The sequence below is a fragment of the Dromiciops gliroides genome, chromosome 2 (genome assembly GCF_019393635.1).
Source record: "Dromiciops gliroides isolate mDroGli1 chromosome 2, mDroGli1.pri, whole genome shotgun sequence".
Lineage (NCBI taxonomy): Eukaryota > Metazoa > Chordata > Mammalia > Microbiotheria > Microbiotheriidae > Dromiciops > Dromiciops gliroides.
Window position 1 is genome coordinate 468,101,185 of NC_057862.1, and position 19,755 is coordinate 468,120,939.

The 19,755-nt window shown below is 37.0% G+C and overlaps 1 protein-coding gene across 1 annotated transcript in view; it reads left to right on the top strand.

Moving 5' to 3' along the window:
* NCOA1 (nuclear receptor coactivator 1) overlaps positions 1-19,755 on the top strand; it is a 118,025-nt gene that overhangs the window by 43,951 nt on the left and 54,319 nt on the right. Inside the window, 2 exon segments of the mRNA XM_043981971.1 lie at positions 2,892-3,072; positions 8,613-8,754. Coding sequence (XP_043837906.1) covers positions 2,892-3,072; positions 8,613-8,754 — 323 coding nt within the window.

The following is a 19,755-nucleotide window of genomic DNA, read 5'->3' on the forward strand; positions in this document are numbered from 1 at the left end:
TAAGTGACCCAAACATATAGTCTTCTACTATATACAGTGTTCCTTATCTATAGTCTTGTCACATCTCCTCTTTGACATCAACCTTGGTTATTAAAGTTTCAAAGTTTCAATCTGAATTATTTTGTTACTGCTGCTACTGTGTTTTTTTTCCTATTTACATTCTTCTAACCATATATTTTTGTGGCTCTGATTACTTCACTTTGCATATATGGTATTCTTGTAATGCTTCTTTGTATTCATCATATCCATTGTTTCTTACAGTGGATAAGTCTGGATAAGAAGATAACCAAAACGTAATAAAAATTGGTGTGTGTGTGTGTGTGTGTGTGTGTGTGTGTGTGTGTGTGTGTGTGTAAAATCTAGCTATGAAAAGGTATAAGAAACATTGCTCCAATTCAAAGAGTTCTAAGACATTAACTCTTTTTTTTTGTTTTGTTTTGGGGTGGTTTTTTTTTTTTTTTTTTGGTAAGGCAATTGGGGTTAAATGACTTGCCCAGGGTCACACAGCTAGTAAGTGTCAAGTGTTTGAGGCCGGATTTGAACTCAGGTACTCCTGAATCCAGGGCCGATGCTTTATCCACTGTGCCACCTAGCTGCCCCTAAGACATTAACTCTTAACCAGAAAACCAGTATAGATGATGAGAAGTATACTTAAAAAGTAGAAAAATCAATAAAAACTTTTTTTTTTTAAGAGTGGTATGCTAATATATTACTGCTGGACCTGTGAAGTGGTCCAGCCATTTTTGTAAGCAATTTTGGATTATGAAGAAAAAGTTATGTCAAAAAACATTTTTGTTAATTGACTATGTCCCAAGCACTGAGAAAAAAAATCTATACTCAAGGACTTCATAGTCTAAATGGGGGAGACCACAAGCAGCTACGTGCAAAAAAACATACATATGGTAAATTGTAGATAATCTCTGAGGAAAGGGATTAAGATTTAAAGATAACAGGGCAGCTAGGTATCACAGTGGATAAAGCACTGGCCTTGGATTCAGGAGGACCTGAGTTCAAATCCAGCCTCAGACACTTGACACTTAACTAGCTATGTGACCCTGGGCAAGTCACTTAACCCTCATTGCCCTGCCAAAAAGGAAAGATTTAAAGATGACAGTGAAAAGTTTCTTTCCAAAGGTAGGACTTTATATCAGACTTAAAAGGAAGATAAGAGGTGCAGATGAGGAGGGAGAATGTTCTGAGCCAGGGAACTGTACCTGAGATAACAGCAAGAAGATAATAAACTGAATCACTGAGGAGGTGAATAAAAAGACTGCAAAGGTAGGATGAGGTTAGGTTATAAAAAGCTTTAAAAGCTAAACATTTCATTTTATATTTCATCTTGGAGATAGCTGGAAGACACTGCACTTTACTGAATGGTGAAGAGGGTAACATTTAACAAACACCTCCTATGTGCTATGTACTGTGCTAAGCACTGGTGATACAAATAAAAATAGCTAATTCCTGTGTAACAGTTTAAAATTAAGGTAGACAAGCACAAAGTTGTGAACTTGATCAATTCATTAGTAAAGTGTGAATTTCCCAATAAATATGGTCTCAGTTTCCCCAGCAAAGCTGAGACCCAGAGACAGGTTATAATTTTTAGGAAAATGCAGAACAAAGAATAGGACTTCAGAGATGGAAAGTTATGATTTGTTATGGTTTGCTGAGGTTTGTGTGTGTGTGTGTGTGGGGGGGTATTATTAGTTGGAAATTGGAAGTGAGGTATAAACAACAACCTCTTTCTTCCCTCCTGTGAACTAAGATGTGTTTGTTGTTTGAGCCCATCTACAAGGTATGGGATAGGGGTGCATACTTATTTGGTTAACCAACCAGACATCCTTAAGGGATAGCTTGGCTTTATAAAAATACTAGACCAGACTCCCTGGTATCCATTTTCTTCCTTCAAAGGTAATAATAGATTTTCTTGACACAAGAATAGAACTATGATTAACCAGAGAACTGGATTTCTAAACTTAACTGATTACAGGCCATCTGAATTTCTGAAATAAATTCAGAGGTAAAGAGTCATGAATTGGGCAGTTATAGAACAAAATCAATTAACTATAAATAGGTTCAATAAAAAAGACAAAGAATCAATCTCATTATTTCACCTGTTTCAATTGAAAAACTGGGGGCAGGGGGGAGAAACTAGGAGGTACCTGGCTCAGGATTGATGCCAAGAAGAACAGCTGATAGAATATGGAGTTTCCAGGAAGGTTGGGAATCCTCTATAAAGACTTTGGGAGGAGTTTAGTGCTTCTTCCTCCATCCCCCCAATCAGAGGGTGATGGAAATTGAGGATGAGTTGAGAAAGTATAGTGTATCAAAACCTGAGTTCTTCATGAAAATGAGATTTCGGGTGATCATCTTATCCTGGATGTTGTTCATCTTGTTCTGAAGAGTCAAGCTAAGCAAAGCTGCTGGTGGAAAATGGAGTAATAATAGAGATAAGTCAAAAAGAAATATATAAAGTTGGAAAGAATTTTAGCATTGAATTAGTGAGATCAGAGGCTATATTGCTTGGGGTTGAGAAACAAGTGGCTGGAGAATAATTAAGGGAGATATAAGCTCATAGGGCTTTTGCCTAGAAATTTGGCTATGAAAGGTAAGAAATTGAGTACAATTGTCTGACAACATGGTAGACTGAAGTAAAGGGTTTTTACCAATGAGAGAATCCTGTCTTATTTATTTATAGGTAGCCTAAAAGAAATAGAACTGGGAAACAAAGACAAGAGGTGACTGAAGGGTAAAGCTACTGGGGAGGAGAATCTTCTTTCAGAAAGACTCTCAGTCATACTTAATTCCTAAAGTGGAAGAATGCAGTAAAGCTAATTGTTTCTGATGAATGGGTAGAGATTACAATAACCTCTGACTTTGCTTTCCCATCTTAGTTTCCAGCTGACCTTGACCAGTTTGATCCATTATTGCCGACGCTGGAGAAGGCATCACAACTGCCAGGTTTATGTGAGTCAGAAAGGATGGAAGGCGGAGGCACTGGGGTGACCATCAAATCAGAAATCCTGCCAACTGCCCTTCAGTCTACCCCAACCAGACCTCCTCCCAGGCTGAATAGTATGTATTGAGTTTTTAAAAAATGTTTTCTGAAGGGGGTGTACATGGTGGCATTTAGGCATTTAGGAACTTTTGCTCATGTGAGTGAAATGTCAACTAATACTGTAACAGAAGTGATATATTAGAGTTCTATTTACTGATTTTGGTTTATCTAAATGCATTTTAAATTATCTTAGCAAAGTCTCTAAACCTGCTATGTCAGTATCAGGCAAGGTAGCTCTCATGCTCCCAGTCAGGACACCCCCTAGTACCCATTTCACATTGTTGGGTGGGAGAGATAAAATCTTACATCCTTGTGGTCAAACATACCAGATTCTTTATTTTTAATTGAGTTAATAAGGAAGTTGGAAATATAGAGGGAGATATTATTTGAAGAATCCTTGGTAAAAGAATGGATTAAATTCTCTGACTAGAAGTTAACAACACAGTGGCATGTTTTTATGAATTAAAAAGTCAAGTGTTTAACCTCTGTCTGATACAGGGAAATACATTTCCCCACCGGAATCAGCAGGTTGACTCTAGGCAAGTCATTTCCCCTCTGGGCCTGTCTCCTCATTTATAAAATATAGGGAATAGAGTAAATACTGGCTCTGCCAGTAAAAAACAAATACAGTGATTGAAGGCATTAACTGCAGAATAATAATTAACTTTGCTACATGGAAAGCTTTTTGTATTTTTCATCTAAAAATAAGACAGTATTTATATTGTCAATAAAATTTACACATTTATTTTTTTTAAGAATTCTCCAGTTTTTGTTAATAAGACTTGTTTTTGACATGAGGGACAGGAAAAAAATTCCAAGCAGAAAACAAATTTTTGACAAAATGAGAAATAGTCCAATTGATTCCATGTTAGATCCTCTTAATAAAGGAATGATCCAGGGGCAGCTAGATGGCGCAGTGGATAGAGCACCGGCCCTGGAGTCAGGAGTACCTGAATTCAAATCTGGCCTCAGACACTTAACACTCACTAGCTGTGTGACCCTGGGCAAGTCACTTAACCCCAATTGCCTCACTTAAAAAAAAAAAAAGGAATGATCCACATATTGCTTTTTATCAGACAAAAGAAATCACTTTTTTTTTCCCCTGATATCTTTGGTGGAAGCTAGGTGCAAGAAATACCTGAACTAAAGCAAATACCTGAATAGGAATGTATTTGTTTGGAAATCTTTTTTCTAATAAATTTGTTTTGAAATCTGGGATTGCATGATAAATACTGCCTATGTTGCATGTCTAGTAGTCACTCAGTATTTGTTGGCAAATCCAGAGACTCATAGAAAAGAATATGGTGATCTAAAAATTTAAATGCAGACAGGCAGATACACATAATTAATAGTGATTAGTTGTGACTTTAGGCCCTGAATTTGGGGACTATATCAATGATGTTTTCTATACTTTATGATTTGCAAACCTATTAAGTTATAGTGTCTATAGTATCAGATTAGAGGTCAGAAGACCTGAGTGAGAATTCTGGCTCTGAAACCTATTAAGCTTTGGCATTTTGAATGAGTTACTTCAGTACTCTGGACTTCAGTTTACCCATCTATAAAATGGAAGAAGTGATATTCTTTAACTTGTTTTATGGAGTTCCTCCAAAAACAATTTTTTTAAACTTTGTGGTTTCAGAAACATGACCTGTTAAATTTATATAAGAAAGAGACACAATTGAACATAGTTGCATAGTATTTGATAATTCCCAAGGGCTCCCAACTACTGGGATGAGGAATCATTCATTATTTGCCAGATTTCCAGAAACAATGGAAAGCAGTCCAGCAGAAATTAGATTTAGAACCACATCTCACACAGTATACTACAAAAATCTCCAAACGGATACATGGCCTAAAAATAAAAGGTCATTTCATAAACCAATTAGAGGAGCAGGAAAGTATACCTTTCACAACTGTGGAAAAGGAGAAGAGCTCCTAGCCCAGCATGAGATAGAGAGCATCATAGGAAATAAAATGGACAATTTTGATTGTGTAAAATTGAAAAGTTCTTTTAGAATTAGGAGGGAAACAACCAGGGGAGAAAAAAAAATCTTTACTGCAAAATTATCTGATGGAGATCTAATTTCCTAGATATTGTTAATTGAGAATATGAAAACAAGATAATAGGTAGTTTTTTTAAAAAAGCAAGTTACAAACAACCATATGAAAAAAGGCTTCAGATCATTAATAATAATGATAGGAATGCAAATGAAAACAATTCACATTGCAAACTAGATTAGCAAAGCTGAAAAAAACAATGTTCTAGGAGTTACCAGAGGATAGGCACGCCAATATGCTATAGTAAAGTACAATATGGTGAAGGGACTATGGGAGTGTAGGTATACTAATACACTGCTAATGGGACTGAAAGGTGATGCTACCATTCTGTGAAAGAATTTAGAATTATAAATTAAAAGTTAAGTGTTTTTAAAGGGCCCACTATGTGCCAGGCAGTATGCTAAGTATCTTCCCAATAACAGTGATAGGGAACTATTATTAATAAGCTTATTTTTCAGATGAGGAAACTGAGGCAAATTACAGTTAAGTCATATATTTAAAGGTCATATCAGTTATAAATTAAGGGTCACACTAAATTAGAAGCTAGTTTTGAACTCTGGTCTTCCTGATTCCAAGTCTAGGGCTCTATCCATTGCACCACCTAGTGGCCAAAAAAGTTGTTAAATTGTGCCCACACTTTCACCAAGTAATACTTTTAGTAGATATATAACCCAAAGAGATTTTAGAATGACCCATGTGCATCAAAAACATAACAGAGGGGGCGGCTAGGTGGCTCAGTGGATAAAGCACCGGCCCTGAATTCAGGAGTACCTGAGTTCAAATCTGGCCTCAGACACTTGACACTTACTAGCTGTGTAACCCTGGGCAAGTCACTTAACCCCCATTGACCCGCAAAAAACAAAACAAAACAAACAAACAAAAAACATAACAGCACTTCTTTGCTATAACAAAGAATTGTAAATAAAGTGGGTGCTCATTGATTGCTAAATGGTTAAGCAAATTGTATATGAATGTAATGGAATATTATTGTACTATGAGAATTCTATGGATTAAGCATTTATTTTAGGTCTCCTATGTGCCAAGGATTGTGTTGTCTGTTTTAAAAAATAAATGCTATTGCTATAATATCAGTTTTGGTGGTGAGCATATTATTATTTATTAATACATTATACCAGTAAAGCATTGACCATGTGTTGTGGTCTCAGGCCACATGGCAGAGAAAGCAGGGAGAGAGCATTCAGCATGGCAGTTAGTGTGAGCTGGAGAAAAGCCCAAACAACCCATGCTGTCTCTCAAGAGAGACAGCTTGTGGTCTCAAGGAGACACAAGAGAATTCACAAGACCTAGAAAACCTATGCTGTCCTAAAAGGGAGAGCCAAGAGGGCTCCTGGCATCCTCACAGGGTTCTTATCCTCTCTAGATAGAGGTGGGTCATTATACATTCATCAAAGCTAATTGATTAGCATCTTTCAATCCATTGGTTGAAATTATTTGAAGGGGGTCCACATTAAAATGAATTCTATAGATGACATCAGGGAAAAGACCCTAATTCAAGTTGATTAAGGAAATGTCTATTATCTTGGTATGGTTTGATCAGTTCTTCACTGAGCTAGGTCCTTCATTGGGTTTGCCTCAGACTAGATTTGCTGAAGTTTCTCCAGAACTGGACTTTCTGGAGTGGGGGTTAGAAAAGACTGAGAAACTGATCTCTGGGTCCCCCCAAGAAATCCTTTATTTTATTTTATTTTATTTTATTTTTGCAGGGCAATGAGGGTTAAGTGACTTGCCCAAAGTCACACAGCTAGTAAGTGTCAAGTGTCTGAGGCTGGATTTGAACTCAGGTACTCCTGAATCCAAGGCCAGTGCTTTATCTACTGCACCACCTAGCTGCCCCAAGAAATCCATTGTTAATAATTATTTTCTCACAGTTGGGTGCTATGGATACAAATTTAAAGAAAATAAAAGAATAAGTACAAATTAATTAAATAAAAGATGTTTTTAGAGGGAGGGTTCTTTTAGCAGAAGGAAAGGTGAATAAAGGCCATGATAGAAGTAAAGGAAGAATCAGTAAGTGGCAGTTGGGAGTGTGGAGTATTCTGACTTCTGTTGGATCACTCTATGAGAGAATGTACATGCAGTTGACTAGGGATGTAGTTTTGTCAGGAAGGAGCCAGAGACTAATAAACGGAATGGAGTGTGAGTGAAAGAGGTTTAGTATAAAGGGGATTTTGTTCATTATGGAATGTGAATTCCTTAGAGCACAATGGATATAGTTAAAGAGAGACATTAGTGGAGTAGTGTTGAAGTGAATGAGGATCAGAGAATAGGAGAGCTGTGGGAATATTTTGCTCTTTACATGGAGAGATATTCTCACAGGGATAAAGACACAAATAGGAAAAATTATAAGAAATAGTAGTGGATGGCAAATGAATAGTAAAGGGCACTGTATCAAAGAGGTTTTGCAATGGGCACTTGGTAATGTTGTCCCTGGTTTCTAAAGTGGTCAGGGTGGTGGTCCCCCTTTAGCAAAGGCTATTGATCAGTCTAGCCCTAGAAGGAGATGTAGAGTGAAGTGAACAGAACCAGGACAAGAAATTAAATCACCATGAATTTATTAAGTACTAGCTGTGTTGCAGGCATGGTGCTTAGTGCTGAGGGAACACAAAGGAAGTCCTCCTGAAAAATCCCAGACCCTCTCTCCTTGTGGAGCTCTAATGAAGAAGTCAGCATGCAAACCACTTTGTGAAACAAGAAATACAGAGAGGATAAATTGGAGGTAATCTCAGAGGACAGGGATTGTCATTGAGGAGGACCAGGAAAGGCTTGTCACTGAAGATTGGATTTTAACTGGGATCTTAAGGAAGTCAGAGAAGCCAAGAGATAGGGATGAAGAAGGAAAGGATTCTAAAGATGGGGGGAGGGATAAATGGGTAAAGTTGGAAGATAGAATATCCTCTGTGAGCAAGAACACAGGCTGGTTTCACTGGATCACAGAACTTAACGGGGAGTTAATTCTAAATAAATAGGAAAGGTACATAAGGGAGTTCTGGGTCACATAACCAGCAATATAGAAGATAAGGCCTTTTTTTCCTATTTCTCACAATCTCTCCAAAGCAAAAATTATGCTCCAAGTTAAAGTAACTTAAGGTGTCTTGATGGTATAGGACAACAGAAATCCAAAAGAGGGTTTAAAAAAATTATGAACTAACATCTACCTTCAGCTTATTCAGAATTTTTCCACCACCACCCTCCCATCTCCAGAAACCCACTTAAAAAGTAAATCAGTGTTTTTTGTGGGACTATATTACAGAATTGGAGAATGTATAAAAGAGGGGAGGGGAGTGTGTGATGTGGCCTGGTCAAGATGAAGACAAGAATCTGCAGAGGAGTAGGTAATGAGGAAGGGAGAAAGATTGGGGATAAGGAGGTGGTGTCTTATTTTCCTTGTTAAATTCCTTAATGAAGTATTTTTAAAGAGTTTTGTGACATTTTCCACTTTTTTTGTGACATTGACTTCCTGTTTTTATTGATTCAGGATTGCCTGAGCTTGAATTGAGTGGTCTAGATAATCAGTTTGGGCAGCCAGGAATAGATGACCAGGTTCCATGGGCAAATAACACAATAACAGCTCTGAATCAAGGACCTCTGAATCAAGGACCTCTAAATAAACCAGAAGAGTAAGTAGCAAGTGGAATTTAACCTGTCTTAAACCAACTTTTACAACTAACCTGTAATAAATCAAATAGTATTCAGCCGTTCAATTATTTTTTAAGGATGAACGCCATTAATGGAACACTGTATTTTTATACAACTGTGATATAACTAATTGAATCACTTATTGTCTAAGGCACTGTGTAAATGCTGAAGGGCATACAAAACATATAATACAGTCCTTGCCATTTGGGAGCTAAAAACATCTAGGAGGGGAAACTAGGTTTATATATAGATCTGTGGTAACATAAAGTAGAGTATTTAAGTGCCAAATAAAAGATACAAAAAGTAAGTATTATAAACAGAATGTGCTATGATATGATGTGAGCCACAGTCATCACTGGGTTGAATTGATTGGAGATAAGGGTGGATCCCTTCCGTATTGATGAAAAAGGTAGTGAGTTTCATTTCAGATAGGCCAGATTTGTGTCAATACCTATCAAGTCAAGTAGAAATGTCCAGCAAACAGCTGATTTGTAATTCAAGAAAGAAATTAGGGTTACATATAAAGATTTATGAATAATTTGCCTATAGTAATTGGGTGACCTCTCTGAGAGCATACATTTTTAGAGAAAATTCTAGGCAGAGGACCAAAAACTGAGCTTTTAGGGAATTTGACATTTAGTGGGTAAGAAGAGAAACATTCAGAACAAGAAAATAGAGGGGTACCACAATTGTCAAAATAATGTGGTTAGGTAAGAAAAGAAAAGAACCAGGAAAATCAAGGAAGAGATGGTTTAAAGTAAAATATCCAAGACTTTCAAAGGCTATTAATTATTGATTAGCTTAAGATAATTGGGATCAAATGAAAAATTGGGATTTATCCTTGAGAAGACAAGAATTACATGGGAGAGGGTAGTGGCATATAGTGGTCTTTAGATATTTTAAGAGCTATTTTGTGGAAGAGGGTTAAACCTTGTTCTGCTTGGACGTTATTACAGAAATTAAGAAAAAAGAGTAGAAGTTGCAGAGAGGCACTTTTTTTTTTCTCTCACTGTAAAGAAAATATCCCTAATAGTTAACTGTCTAAAAAGTAGAATGGCTTCTCAGCAACTAGCATATCACTGGAAGTGTTCCAGCAGAGACTGAGTGGAGACTTTCCAGGCATGTTGTCAAGGGCATTCCTTTCCAGTTGTGTATTGGACTACATGATCTCTGAGGTTCTATTCATTCAGTTTGACACTAAGAAGATCACTGGTAATTTTCATAATGAACAATTTTAATAAAATGGTAGAAACAGAAACCAGATTATGAGGAATTAAATATTGACTGGGTAGTGAGGAGTCGAGGCAGCTGTTTTAGACTAAGAGGCAGTCTGGTGCAATGGAAAGATTATTCTGATTTGAATCAAAGGACTTAGGTTCAAATTGCAGCTATGGTACTTACTACCTGCATGAGCTTGGACAAATGACAACCTCCTTAGGCATCAATTTCCCCATCTGTAAAATGAGAGGGGGTTAGACTAGATGACTTCTAAAGTTTCTTCTAAAGCTAGTTTTATGATCTTATACAATATATTTTTTTCTCCTGTATGAGACCTGCATATCAGTATACACAGGAAAAATTATCTTGTCCCCACCCCTCCCAGGCAATGAGGGTTAAGTGACTTGCCCATGGTCACACAGCGCATGAAAAATTATAATGGCTGACATGTCAAGTTTTATGGTTTGCAAGCCTCTCTCTTTACATTACCTCATTTAATGATCCTCACAACAATCCTGATAGTCAAATGCTAGTATTACACCAATTTTAAAGATAATGTAACTGCAATTCAAAGAGGCTATGACTTTCCTATGGTCGCATAGTTAGTGTCAGAGGCAGAACTCAAACCTAGGTTTTTCCTGATTCAAGTCTAATGCTCTTTCCACTACACAATGATTCCTCTCTCTGTAGGACAGCCAATATCAACATGGAGTTTGAAGATTGCCGAGAGATGTGGCTAATCAAAGGATCCTTATTCCAAAAAGGGAGGGGAGATAGGGGATGGAATCAAGAGTACAAATGGATGGGGAAAAGGGAGGAAATGTTTTTCCTTTGAGATGAGAATGAGGCATGCGAAGATGGTTCTAGATACAAAAGTACATTGAGATGTGATAATCCATGCTATTGACCTTGAACTTTCCAGTAAAGTATTCAAAAAGGTCATCTGAGAATGAGAGGGGCCCATTTGAAGTTAGGAGAGTCCCTTGGTTTTCTTCAGGAATGATCTGTACTCTAGGCTAGAGAAAGCAGGCTTTAGGAATGATACCTTGTTGATGATTATAATGAGAGCAGTAGGAGGTAAGAAAGTTGAAAGAATCTACTCATTAGATAAGTATTGAAGTGATAAGGGTAAAGCAGAATTGGACAGGGAGTAGAGAGAGGTTAGGAAATAGAAGAAAGGGTCAAGCCTACTGCAGATCCTAGTGAAGAATAGCTAGCTGAGTTTGACTGGAAAAGGCTCTTAAGGATATAATGGTAAGGACCAAGGGTGTCTGGGGTCAGAGGGAGGTTGGGAAGCACCAAATTTGAGTTCAGATATGGAGTTCTGATATCCATCTTATGATATTATGCAAGTGATAATATCCATGTTTTGGTGAATGAATTTGAGTAGATGTGAAGTAGAAGCTGAGAAAAACAATAAAACTGGTGTCAGGTGATTTTTCCTAGCTTTCAAAGATAATGGCAGTATTAAAAAATAGCAAACTTTCGTGGAAATGAATTCATCTACTCACTTTCACCCAACCTCTCATTTTTTTTTGCTAACATCAAGGAATATAAGCAGTGTTCCTAGAAGGTATAGAGACTACATTGGCCTTCATATAAGCACATTAAAGATGATGATAGTGACAAATCATTTGTCTCAAATTAGAACTTGGGGTCAAAGAATAGGTAGCCATCTTCTCCTGTTAGTCTAGATGCATGGAAGGAAAAGAAGGTAAAATCTAGTTTGTTTAGGAGAGGATATAGTCGGAGGAATTGATAAAAAGGTTCAAGATAAGTTCATAATCTACTGTGGTTTTCATAGGCCACAGTGAAGGAGTTCAATTAGGGAGTAGACTATGGGTGTCTACAGTGTCTGAATGAACTGAATTGGAGTGAATTTTGGAAGAGAGAATAGTAGGGAAGAATTTCTATCTATAGTAGCAAGTCTGTAAAACATGACTGAATTCAGTTCAGCAAACATTTGTTAAGTATCTGCTTTGTGGTCCTGACTTGACATTTGAGTGTTCTGTCATTTTTCAGTTGTGTCTGACTCGTCATGATCCCATTTGGAGTTTTCTTGGCTAATGTACTGGAGTGGTTTGCCATTTCCTTCTCCAGCTCATTTTTCACATGAGGAACTGAGGCAGGAAGAATGAAGCAACTTGCCTGGGCTCACACAGCTAATAAGATCAGATTGGAAGTGATGAAGACAATTCTTCCTCACTCTACGCTCAGTCCACTGAACCATGTAGCTGCCCCATCATTTCATTGTAGGCTATTCCTATTGAGAAAATTCCCTCCTTCAAATGAGCAACTGTTCTGCAGCTTATTTGAGTTTCCCAGAGTCAGACAGACAAGAAATTTTAGCAATGGAATTTGAACTTAGGTCTTCCTATGTAGCATAAGCCCAGTTTTTATGATGTTGGAATGTGGCAACTATTGGGGCAAAATTGGTCAACGTTAACTGACATTAGATTGTTTAAAGCTTTTTACCAACTTCACTTTTCTCCTTTTGCTGCTCATCAGTTTGAAAACTCTTTCATATTAGCAGTTTGATCCTAATTTTGCTAGATTCTCCAAGTGTCATTGCCACTCCAGGCTAAATATTATCTATGTCTCATTTTCTATTTAGTCAAGACTGCTATCTTGCCCTTCTCCCCACATTCATCCCTGATGACTATGTTAAAATTATAGTGAAGTTGGCAATATAACTTTACACCACTAAAGATTCTTCATAGGGAAGCTGTTCAAGATTATTTCGTTTTATTGATGTGTGAATTACTCACATATAGTTTTTCAGTGTGTGACCTGAGGTAGATCAGGAGATTGAAGGAGGTTTGAAGAAACATCAGTGTGGGTATTGAAATGGCCATGTATAAAGAATTGGGGAGAAAAGGAAGATGCTACTGTGTATTCACTTCTTCCAGTTTGTTAGTGGTCTTCTGTCTTTATTGGGCCTTTGAAATATGTTCATTGGCCAATGTAAGCATGATAAGAGTCAAAGAACTCAGGAAAAATTGGTGGTATTTATTTACTGGTTCTGATCCCTGGTTCCAGTCCCACACCTATACTGAATTGAGGTTGCTTCATTACTCTAATATATTAAACAGTAGGATTGTTGATTTTTGACCATGGCCTGACCTGGTAACTGTGGCATTTACTGTCACTTTATGGAATTAGAATTGCAAGGCCAACACTCAAGAGGCTGTTTGCTTCTTCCTAGGTACTCTGCCTGCAAATAGGGTAAGTTGCCACCAGGTAAGCGGTGGTTCCTTGGTTATGGCCTTGTGGTCCATAGAGCTGGATTTTCCTTAGATATGGTTAACTGACAGACATTAGCAAGCCTTTCCCCTCAATTATGCTTTTTAAAAATTAAAAACATAACTTCTACTAAACAGGAAAGCATAATTATTAAAGAATCTAGAAGTCTTAAAAAGCAAGTTATTAAAGAAATCATACCCTTAAATCTACCTTGATACCTTTCTTACTAATCTTTAATTAGTACAGGCATACCTCAGAGATATTGCGGTTTTGGTTCCAGACTACTGCAATAAAGTAAATATAACAATAAAGCAAGTTACAAATTTTTTTGTTTCCCAATGCATATAAAAGTTATATTTACACTTATTTTTACATTAAATGCGTAATAGTATTTTGTCTCAAAAATATGTACATACCTTAATTTAAAAATATTTTATTGCTAAAAATATTAACCATCATCTGAGCCTTCAGTGGGTCATAATTTTCTTTTGATGGTAGAGGGTCTTGCCCTGATGTTGATAGTTGCTGAAGGTACTGTGGCAATTTCTTAAAATAAGAAAACAAATGAAGGCTATTGCATAGATTAATTCCTTCTCTTGAACCAATTAGTGGCTATTGCAGAGTTACTAATTGGCGTAATTTCAATATTGGTGTGTCTCAAGGAATTAGGGAGAGGCCCCAGAAAGGAAGAGAGATGGTGGAACAACCCATTAGTGGAGCAGTCAAGACACATATAGCCTTTATAGATTAAGTTCACTGTCTTATATAGGCACAGTTCGTGGCACCCCCCAAAAATTACAAAAGTAACATCAAAGATCACAGATCACCATGAGAGATATAATAATAATTTAAAAATTTTTTTTTTTTTTTTGCGGGGCAATGGGGGTTAAGTGACTTGCCCAGGGTCACACAGCTAGTAAGTGTCAAGTGTCCGAGGCCAGATTTGAACTCAGGTACTCCTGAATCCAAGGCTGGTGCTTTACCACTGCGCCATCTAGCTGCCCCCAATAATTTTTTTAAACTGGTTGAAATATTATAAGATTAACCAAAATGTGACAGAGACATGATGTGAGCATGTGTTGTTAGAAAAATGGTATTGACAGATTTGTTTGATGCAGGGTTGCCACAAATCTTCAATTTGTAAAAATCACAGTATTTGTGAAGCACAATAAAATGAGGTATGCCTGTATGTACTCACTGCTTAATCTAATCCTGGCTTTTTACCAGTGCTTGAGTAGAATGGTTCTTTCAGATCATTTCAAGACTTAACTTAGAATCAAGACATTTTGGGAGCATGTGCATGGTTCTGGGACTTCAGGTCAATAATCCCTCAGGTCCACTGACTGCTGTCTCCTGCAACTTGGAAGTTTTATTTATTTATGCATTCTACAAGATAGAAAATTCTTTCATCTCCCTTTCCAGCATATAGCACCCAACTTTTGTGTTCTTTATTGTAGTAGTCCTTTAAAAGAAATCTATCCTTAGAAAGTACCTCTATTTTGAAATATGTGATGGAATATTTCATATTCCATCAAGGAAGGGACAGATTCATTCCTTTAAAACTATCAGTGAAATGGCTTGACCAAGTTTTCTCAGAGAAAATATGTTTACAAGTGAATCATTTTCACAGCATAAAAAAAATGCAGAGCCAAAATGGCAGAGTAGAGGCATGAACCCCGCTGAACTCTCCCAAAATTTCCCTCCAAGCAACTTTGAAATAATAGCTCAAATTGAATTCTTAAGCAGCAGTCATTAAGGTCAAGATGAAACATTTTGCTAGCATAAGACAACTTAGACAGTTGGCAGGAGAGGATTGTGACACTGGAGTGGGGGCCAGTGTGAATTGCATGCAGCAGGATGTTTGTAGTGGGTTTCAGAGGTGGCTGCAATATCTGCATCAGCAGCTTCCAGAGCTCAGCACGGAGACAGTAAGGGGGTCAGAGAACTGGTCAGAAAGAGGTTGCAGTGGACCCTTTGCTAGCCCTCATTGTGAAGCCTGGCACCATTTGGCAGCTCTATTGCCCATACACAACTCTGGGTCACAGACAGTTCCAGGGCAGAGAGGAGGGCTTGTGGTTGGTCATAAGGGAGCAGCATCCCTGGTTGCAATTCCAAAGCAAAGAGGAGCACTAGCTTTTTTAGTACAGAGAGGAGAGAAAGGGGTCTGGAGGGGATGGGACATCGTCATAGTTCTAGGGTCAAGAGGAATGTTAGCAATTGGGGCTCTAGGGGTACAGAGGCCTTTTCTGGGTAAAGATCAGAGTCTAGACAAGAAGATCAGTGACCACACCTCTTTAAGGATCACACCATCTGAGAATGACCAAAAATTGCAAACCTCCAGAAATATTCCTGAAAACAACATGAAAAAACCTGAAGATTGAGAAGACAGTGCCTTCCCAACTATAGGTGAACAGAGCCCAACTTTATCATAAATTTCAAAGTCAAGAAATAAGCTGGAAAATGAACAAACTACAACCAAAGACCTTGACCACAAAAAACTGAAATAGCTTAGAAGACCAAAACATAAACTCAGAAGACATCAACATAAAAACAGCTAATAAGCAAAGCTTTTATTTAAAAAAAAAAAAAAAAAAGGCAAGTTAGACACAGTTACAACAAGAATTTCTGGAAGAGTTAGAGAGATGAATAGTGGAGGAAAAATTGGAGGAGGGGGAAGGAGAGTAATGCAGGAAACTATGAAAAGAGAATTACAGTTTGGTAAAAGAGACAGAAAAAACACTGAAGAAAATAACACTTTAAAAAACAAAATTAGCAAGACCTACATGAACTGATGCAGAGTGAAATGTACTCTATACAAAGGAATAGCAATAGTGTAAGATGATCTGCTGTGAAGGACTTGGTTATTTTCAGCAATGCAGTGATTCAAGATAACTCTGAAGAACTTAGGAAAATTGCAATCTATCTACGGAGAAAGAACCGATGGTATCTGAAAACAGATTGAAGCATAATTTTTTTGTTGTTGTTGTTCCTTAATCTGAAGTTTTGGTTTTTTTCTATTTTCTTTCACAACCTGGCTAATGCAGAGATGTTTTGCATGACTACTCATGTATAACTTATATTGAATTGCTTGAGTTCTTGCCTGGGGAGGGGGGGCGGGGAGAGGAGAAGTTGGAACACAAAGTTTTTAAAAATAGATGTCAAAATTTATTTTTACATATAATTCGGAAAAATAAATTTCTAAATAGAAAAACAATTAGCCAAATTGAAAGAAAAAACAAAAAATTAACTGAAGAAAAGAACTCCTTATAAGGCAGAATTGGCCAAATGGAAAAAAGCTTATTGGAGAAAATCATTCCCAAAAATTTTTATTGGTCAAGTGGAAGCTAATGACTCTGTGAGACATCAAGAAACAATAAAACAAATTCAAAACAAAGAAAATAGAAAAAAATTTGTAAAATATCTCATTAGAAAAAGAACTTGCCTAGAAAATAGATCAAGAAATCATTTAAGAATTATTAGACCACTTACAAAAGGTTATTCAATAAGGTTAAACTGTTTATATCCCTATGAGGGAAGATAATACTTAAAACGCTTGAGAACTGTTTCTCTTTGGGGAGATAGAAGTATTCATAGGGGGTATGTGATGATATTTTAGAAAATTAAGGGGTGAACAAAAGGAATATACAGAGAGAAGAGGAAATGGAAAGTGGAATTGGGTAAATTATATCACATGAAGAGGCACAAAAAACTTATTACAACATAGGGGGGAAAAGGGAGGGGTGAGCATTGTTTCAACCTTACTCTTACTGGATTGGGCTCAAGGAGGAAATAACATATGTCCATTTGGATAAAGCAATTTAGCTTACCCTTTAGGGAAGTAGAAGGCTAAGAGGAGAAGGGGAGCACTGTTAGAAAGGAGGGCAGAAGCAGGGGAGGAAAGGAGAAAGAAAAGGGAGGGGGCTGATAAAAGAGAGGGTAATTGAAGGAGGTAGTTGTAAGAAGCAAAACACTGGTGAGGAGGAATAGGGTGAAAGAAGAAAGAAAAGTATAAACAAAGGGGAAAATAAGATAGAGGGAAATACAGTTAGTAATCGTAACTGAATGTGAATGGGATGAACTCTCCCATAAAACAGAAGCAAATAGCAGAGTGGATTGAAAACCAAAATCCTACAATATCTTGTTTACAAGAAACATATTTGAAGTAGGGAGATAGAGAGTAAAGGTAAAAGGTTGGAACAGAATATATTATGCTTCAGCTGATGTAAAAAAAAGCAGGGGTAGTAATTCTTATTTCAGGTCTAATTAAAAGAGATGATGAAGGAAAGTACATCTTGCTAAAAGGTACCATAGACAATGAAGTAATATCAATACTAAACATATATGCACCAAGTGGTATAGCTTCCAAATTCTTAGAGAAGTTAAATGAGTTACAAGAGAAAATAGACAGCAAAACTATATTAGTGGGGGATCTGAACCTCCCCCTCTCAGAACTAGATAGATCTAACAACTGTGTAATTTAAAATTCTAAATATGAATTCTAATCTGTCCCCCCAGTTTTGGGGGGAAACTGACTAAAAATCACTGATAAACGAGTGTAGGGGTTTTTTTTAAGGGTTTATTGAAAGATAGCAAAAGAAAGAGAAAGATTGAGAAACAGATTTCCTATAACCTGGCGATCCTAACCTTCTTAAACTTCCCACTCCCGAAGTTCTCTGCCACCTCGCAGACATCTGGCACCAAGAGACCACTTTCTCCTTCCTGTTCCCCTTCCAGAAATGGAAGGTTCTTCAAGCTGATTGCCTAGTGTCATTTTTTCGCTTCTGAGAACAATTACTTCCTTAAGTACCAGCCAGGGAAGTAAGCCAGTAATCCAGTCACCAGTCAGTCACCTTGAATCCAGGGCTGGTACTTATCCACTGTGTCACCTAGCTGCCCTCGATCCATATCATTCTTTGTGGTGTCTTTTTTTTTTTTAAGTGAGGCAATTGGGGTTAAGTGACTTTCCAAGGGTCACACAGTTGGTAAGTGTTAAGTGTCTGACGCTGGATTTGAACTCAGATACTCCTGACTCCAGGGCCAATGCTCTATCCACTGCGCCACCTAGCTGCCCCATATCTGCTAAATCTCATCTATCACATTCCATTATCTTAACACACACAAAATAAATAACAAAGAAGTTAAAGAGGTAGATAGAATTTTAGAGAAAATTGAGTGGGGATGCAAAGGAATGCTCCTATTTCTCAGTAGTACATGGCACATACACAAAAATTAACCATTTATTAGGGTATACAAACCTCACAGTCAAATGTAGAAAGGCAGAAATAGTAAATGCATCTTTCTCAGATCATGATGCAGTAAAAATTACATGTAATAAAGAGCCGTAGAAAGGTTGACTGAAAATTAATTGCAAACTAAATAATCTCATCCTAAAGAATGAGTGGATCAAACAACAAATCACAAAAACAATCAATAGCTTGATCAAAGAGAAAAATAACAATGAGACAACATACCAAAACTTATGGGTTGCAGCCAAAGCAGTTCTTGGGGAAATGCTATATCTCTAAATGCTTACATGAATAAAAAGAGAAAGAGAAGATTAATGAATTGGGCATGTAACTTAAAAAGCTAGAAAAAGAACAAATTAAAAATCATCAGCATTTCTATACATGATCAACAAAACTTAGCAGTAAGAGATAGTGAAATTCCATTTAAAATAACTGTAGACAATATAAAATATTTGGTAGTCTACGTGCCAAGGCAAACCCAGGAACTATATGCACACAATTACAAAGCACTTCACAGAAAATCAGTTCTAAATAATTGGAAAAAGATCAATTGCACATGAATAGTCTGAGCTAATATAATAAAAATGACAGACAGTTCTACCTAAATTAATTTAATTATTGGGTGCCATACCAATCAGACTACCTAAAATTTTTTTATAGAGCTTGAAAAAAAAATAAAATTCATCTGGAAGAACAAAAGGCCAAGAATATCAAGAGAACCGATGGGAAAAAAAATACAAAGGAAGGTGGGCTAGCCATACCAAACCTAAAGTTATACCAATTAACCATTTACCAAGATAAAGTCAAAATGGATATTAAAGATAGATATATCATAAGAAAATTAAAATATGGAACATATTACCTATCAGACTTACAAGAAGGACTTATAAATAAAGAGAACACTGTGAGATGTAAAGTGGTTTGGTAAAAATAAAACCAATATAGCCAAGATTAGAAGGAAAGCAGAAAATTGAGGGAAGGGGTAAATTTTATGGACAGTTTCTCAGATAAAGGTCTCATCTCGAATATAATAAAGAACTTTATATATGTGTCTGCTTATGCACCCTGCTTCTATGAGGCATTTACCCCCAACTTTCTCTTTCCTCCTTATTATATTCTTCCTTTCCATTCTTAAGACAATCAAGACTGTATTCTTCAAGTTCTTGACCTGGGTTTGGGTCTGAGCAACCATAGATTCCTGCTGGAATAGGCCACTATCAGCTGTGTAGAAAGTCCTTTGGTTAATATTGACAGAGTTGTAGGTTTTGCTTAATT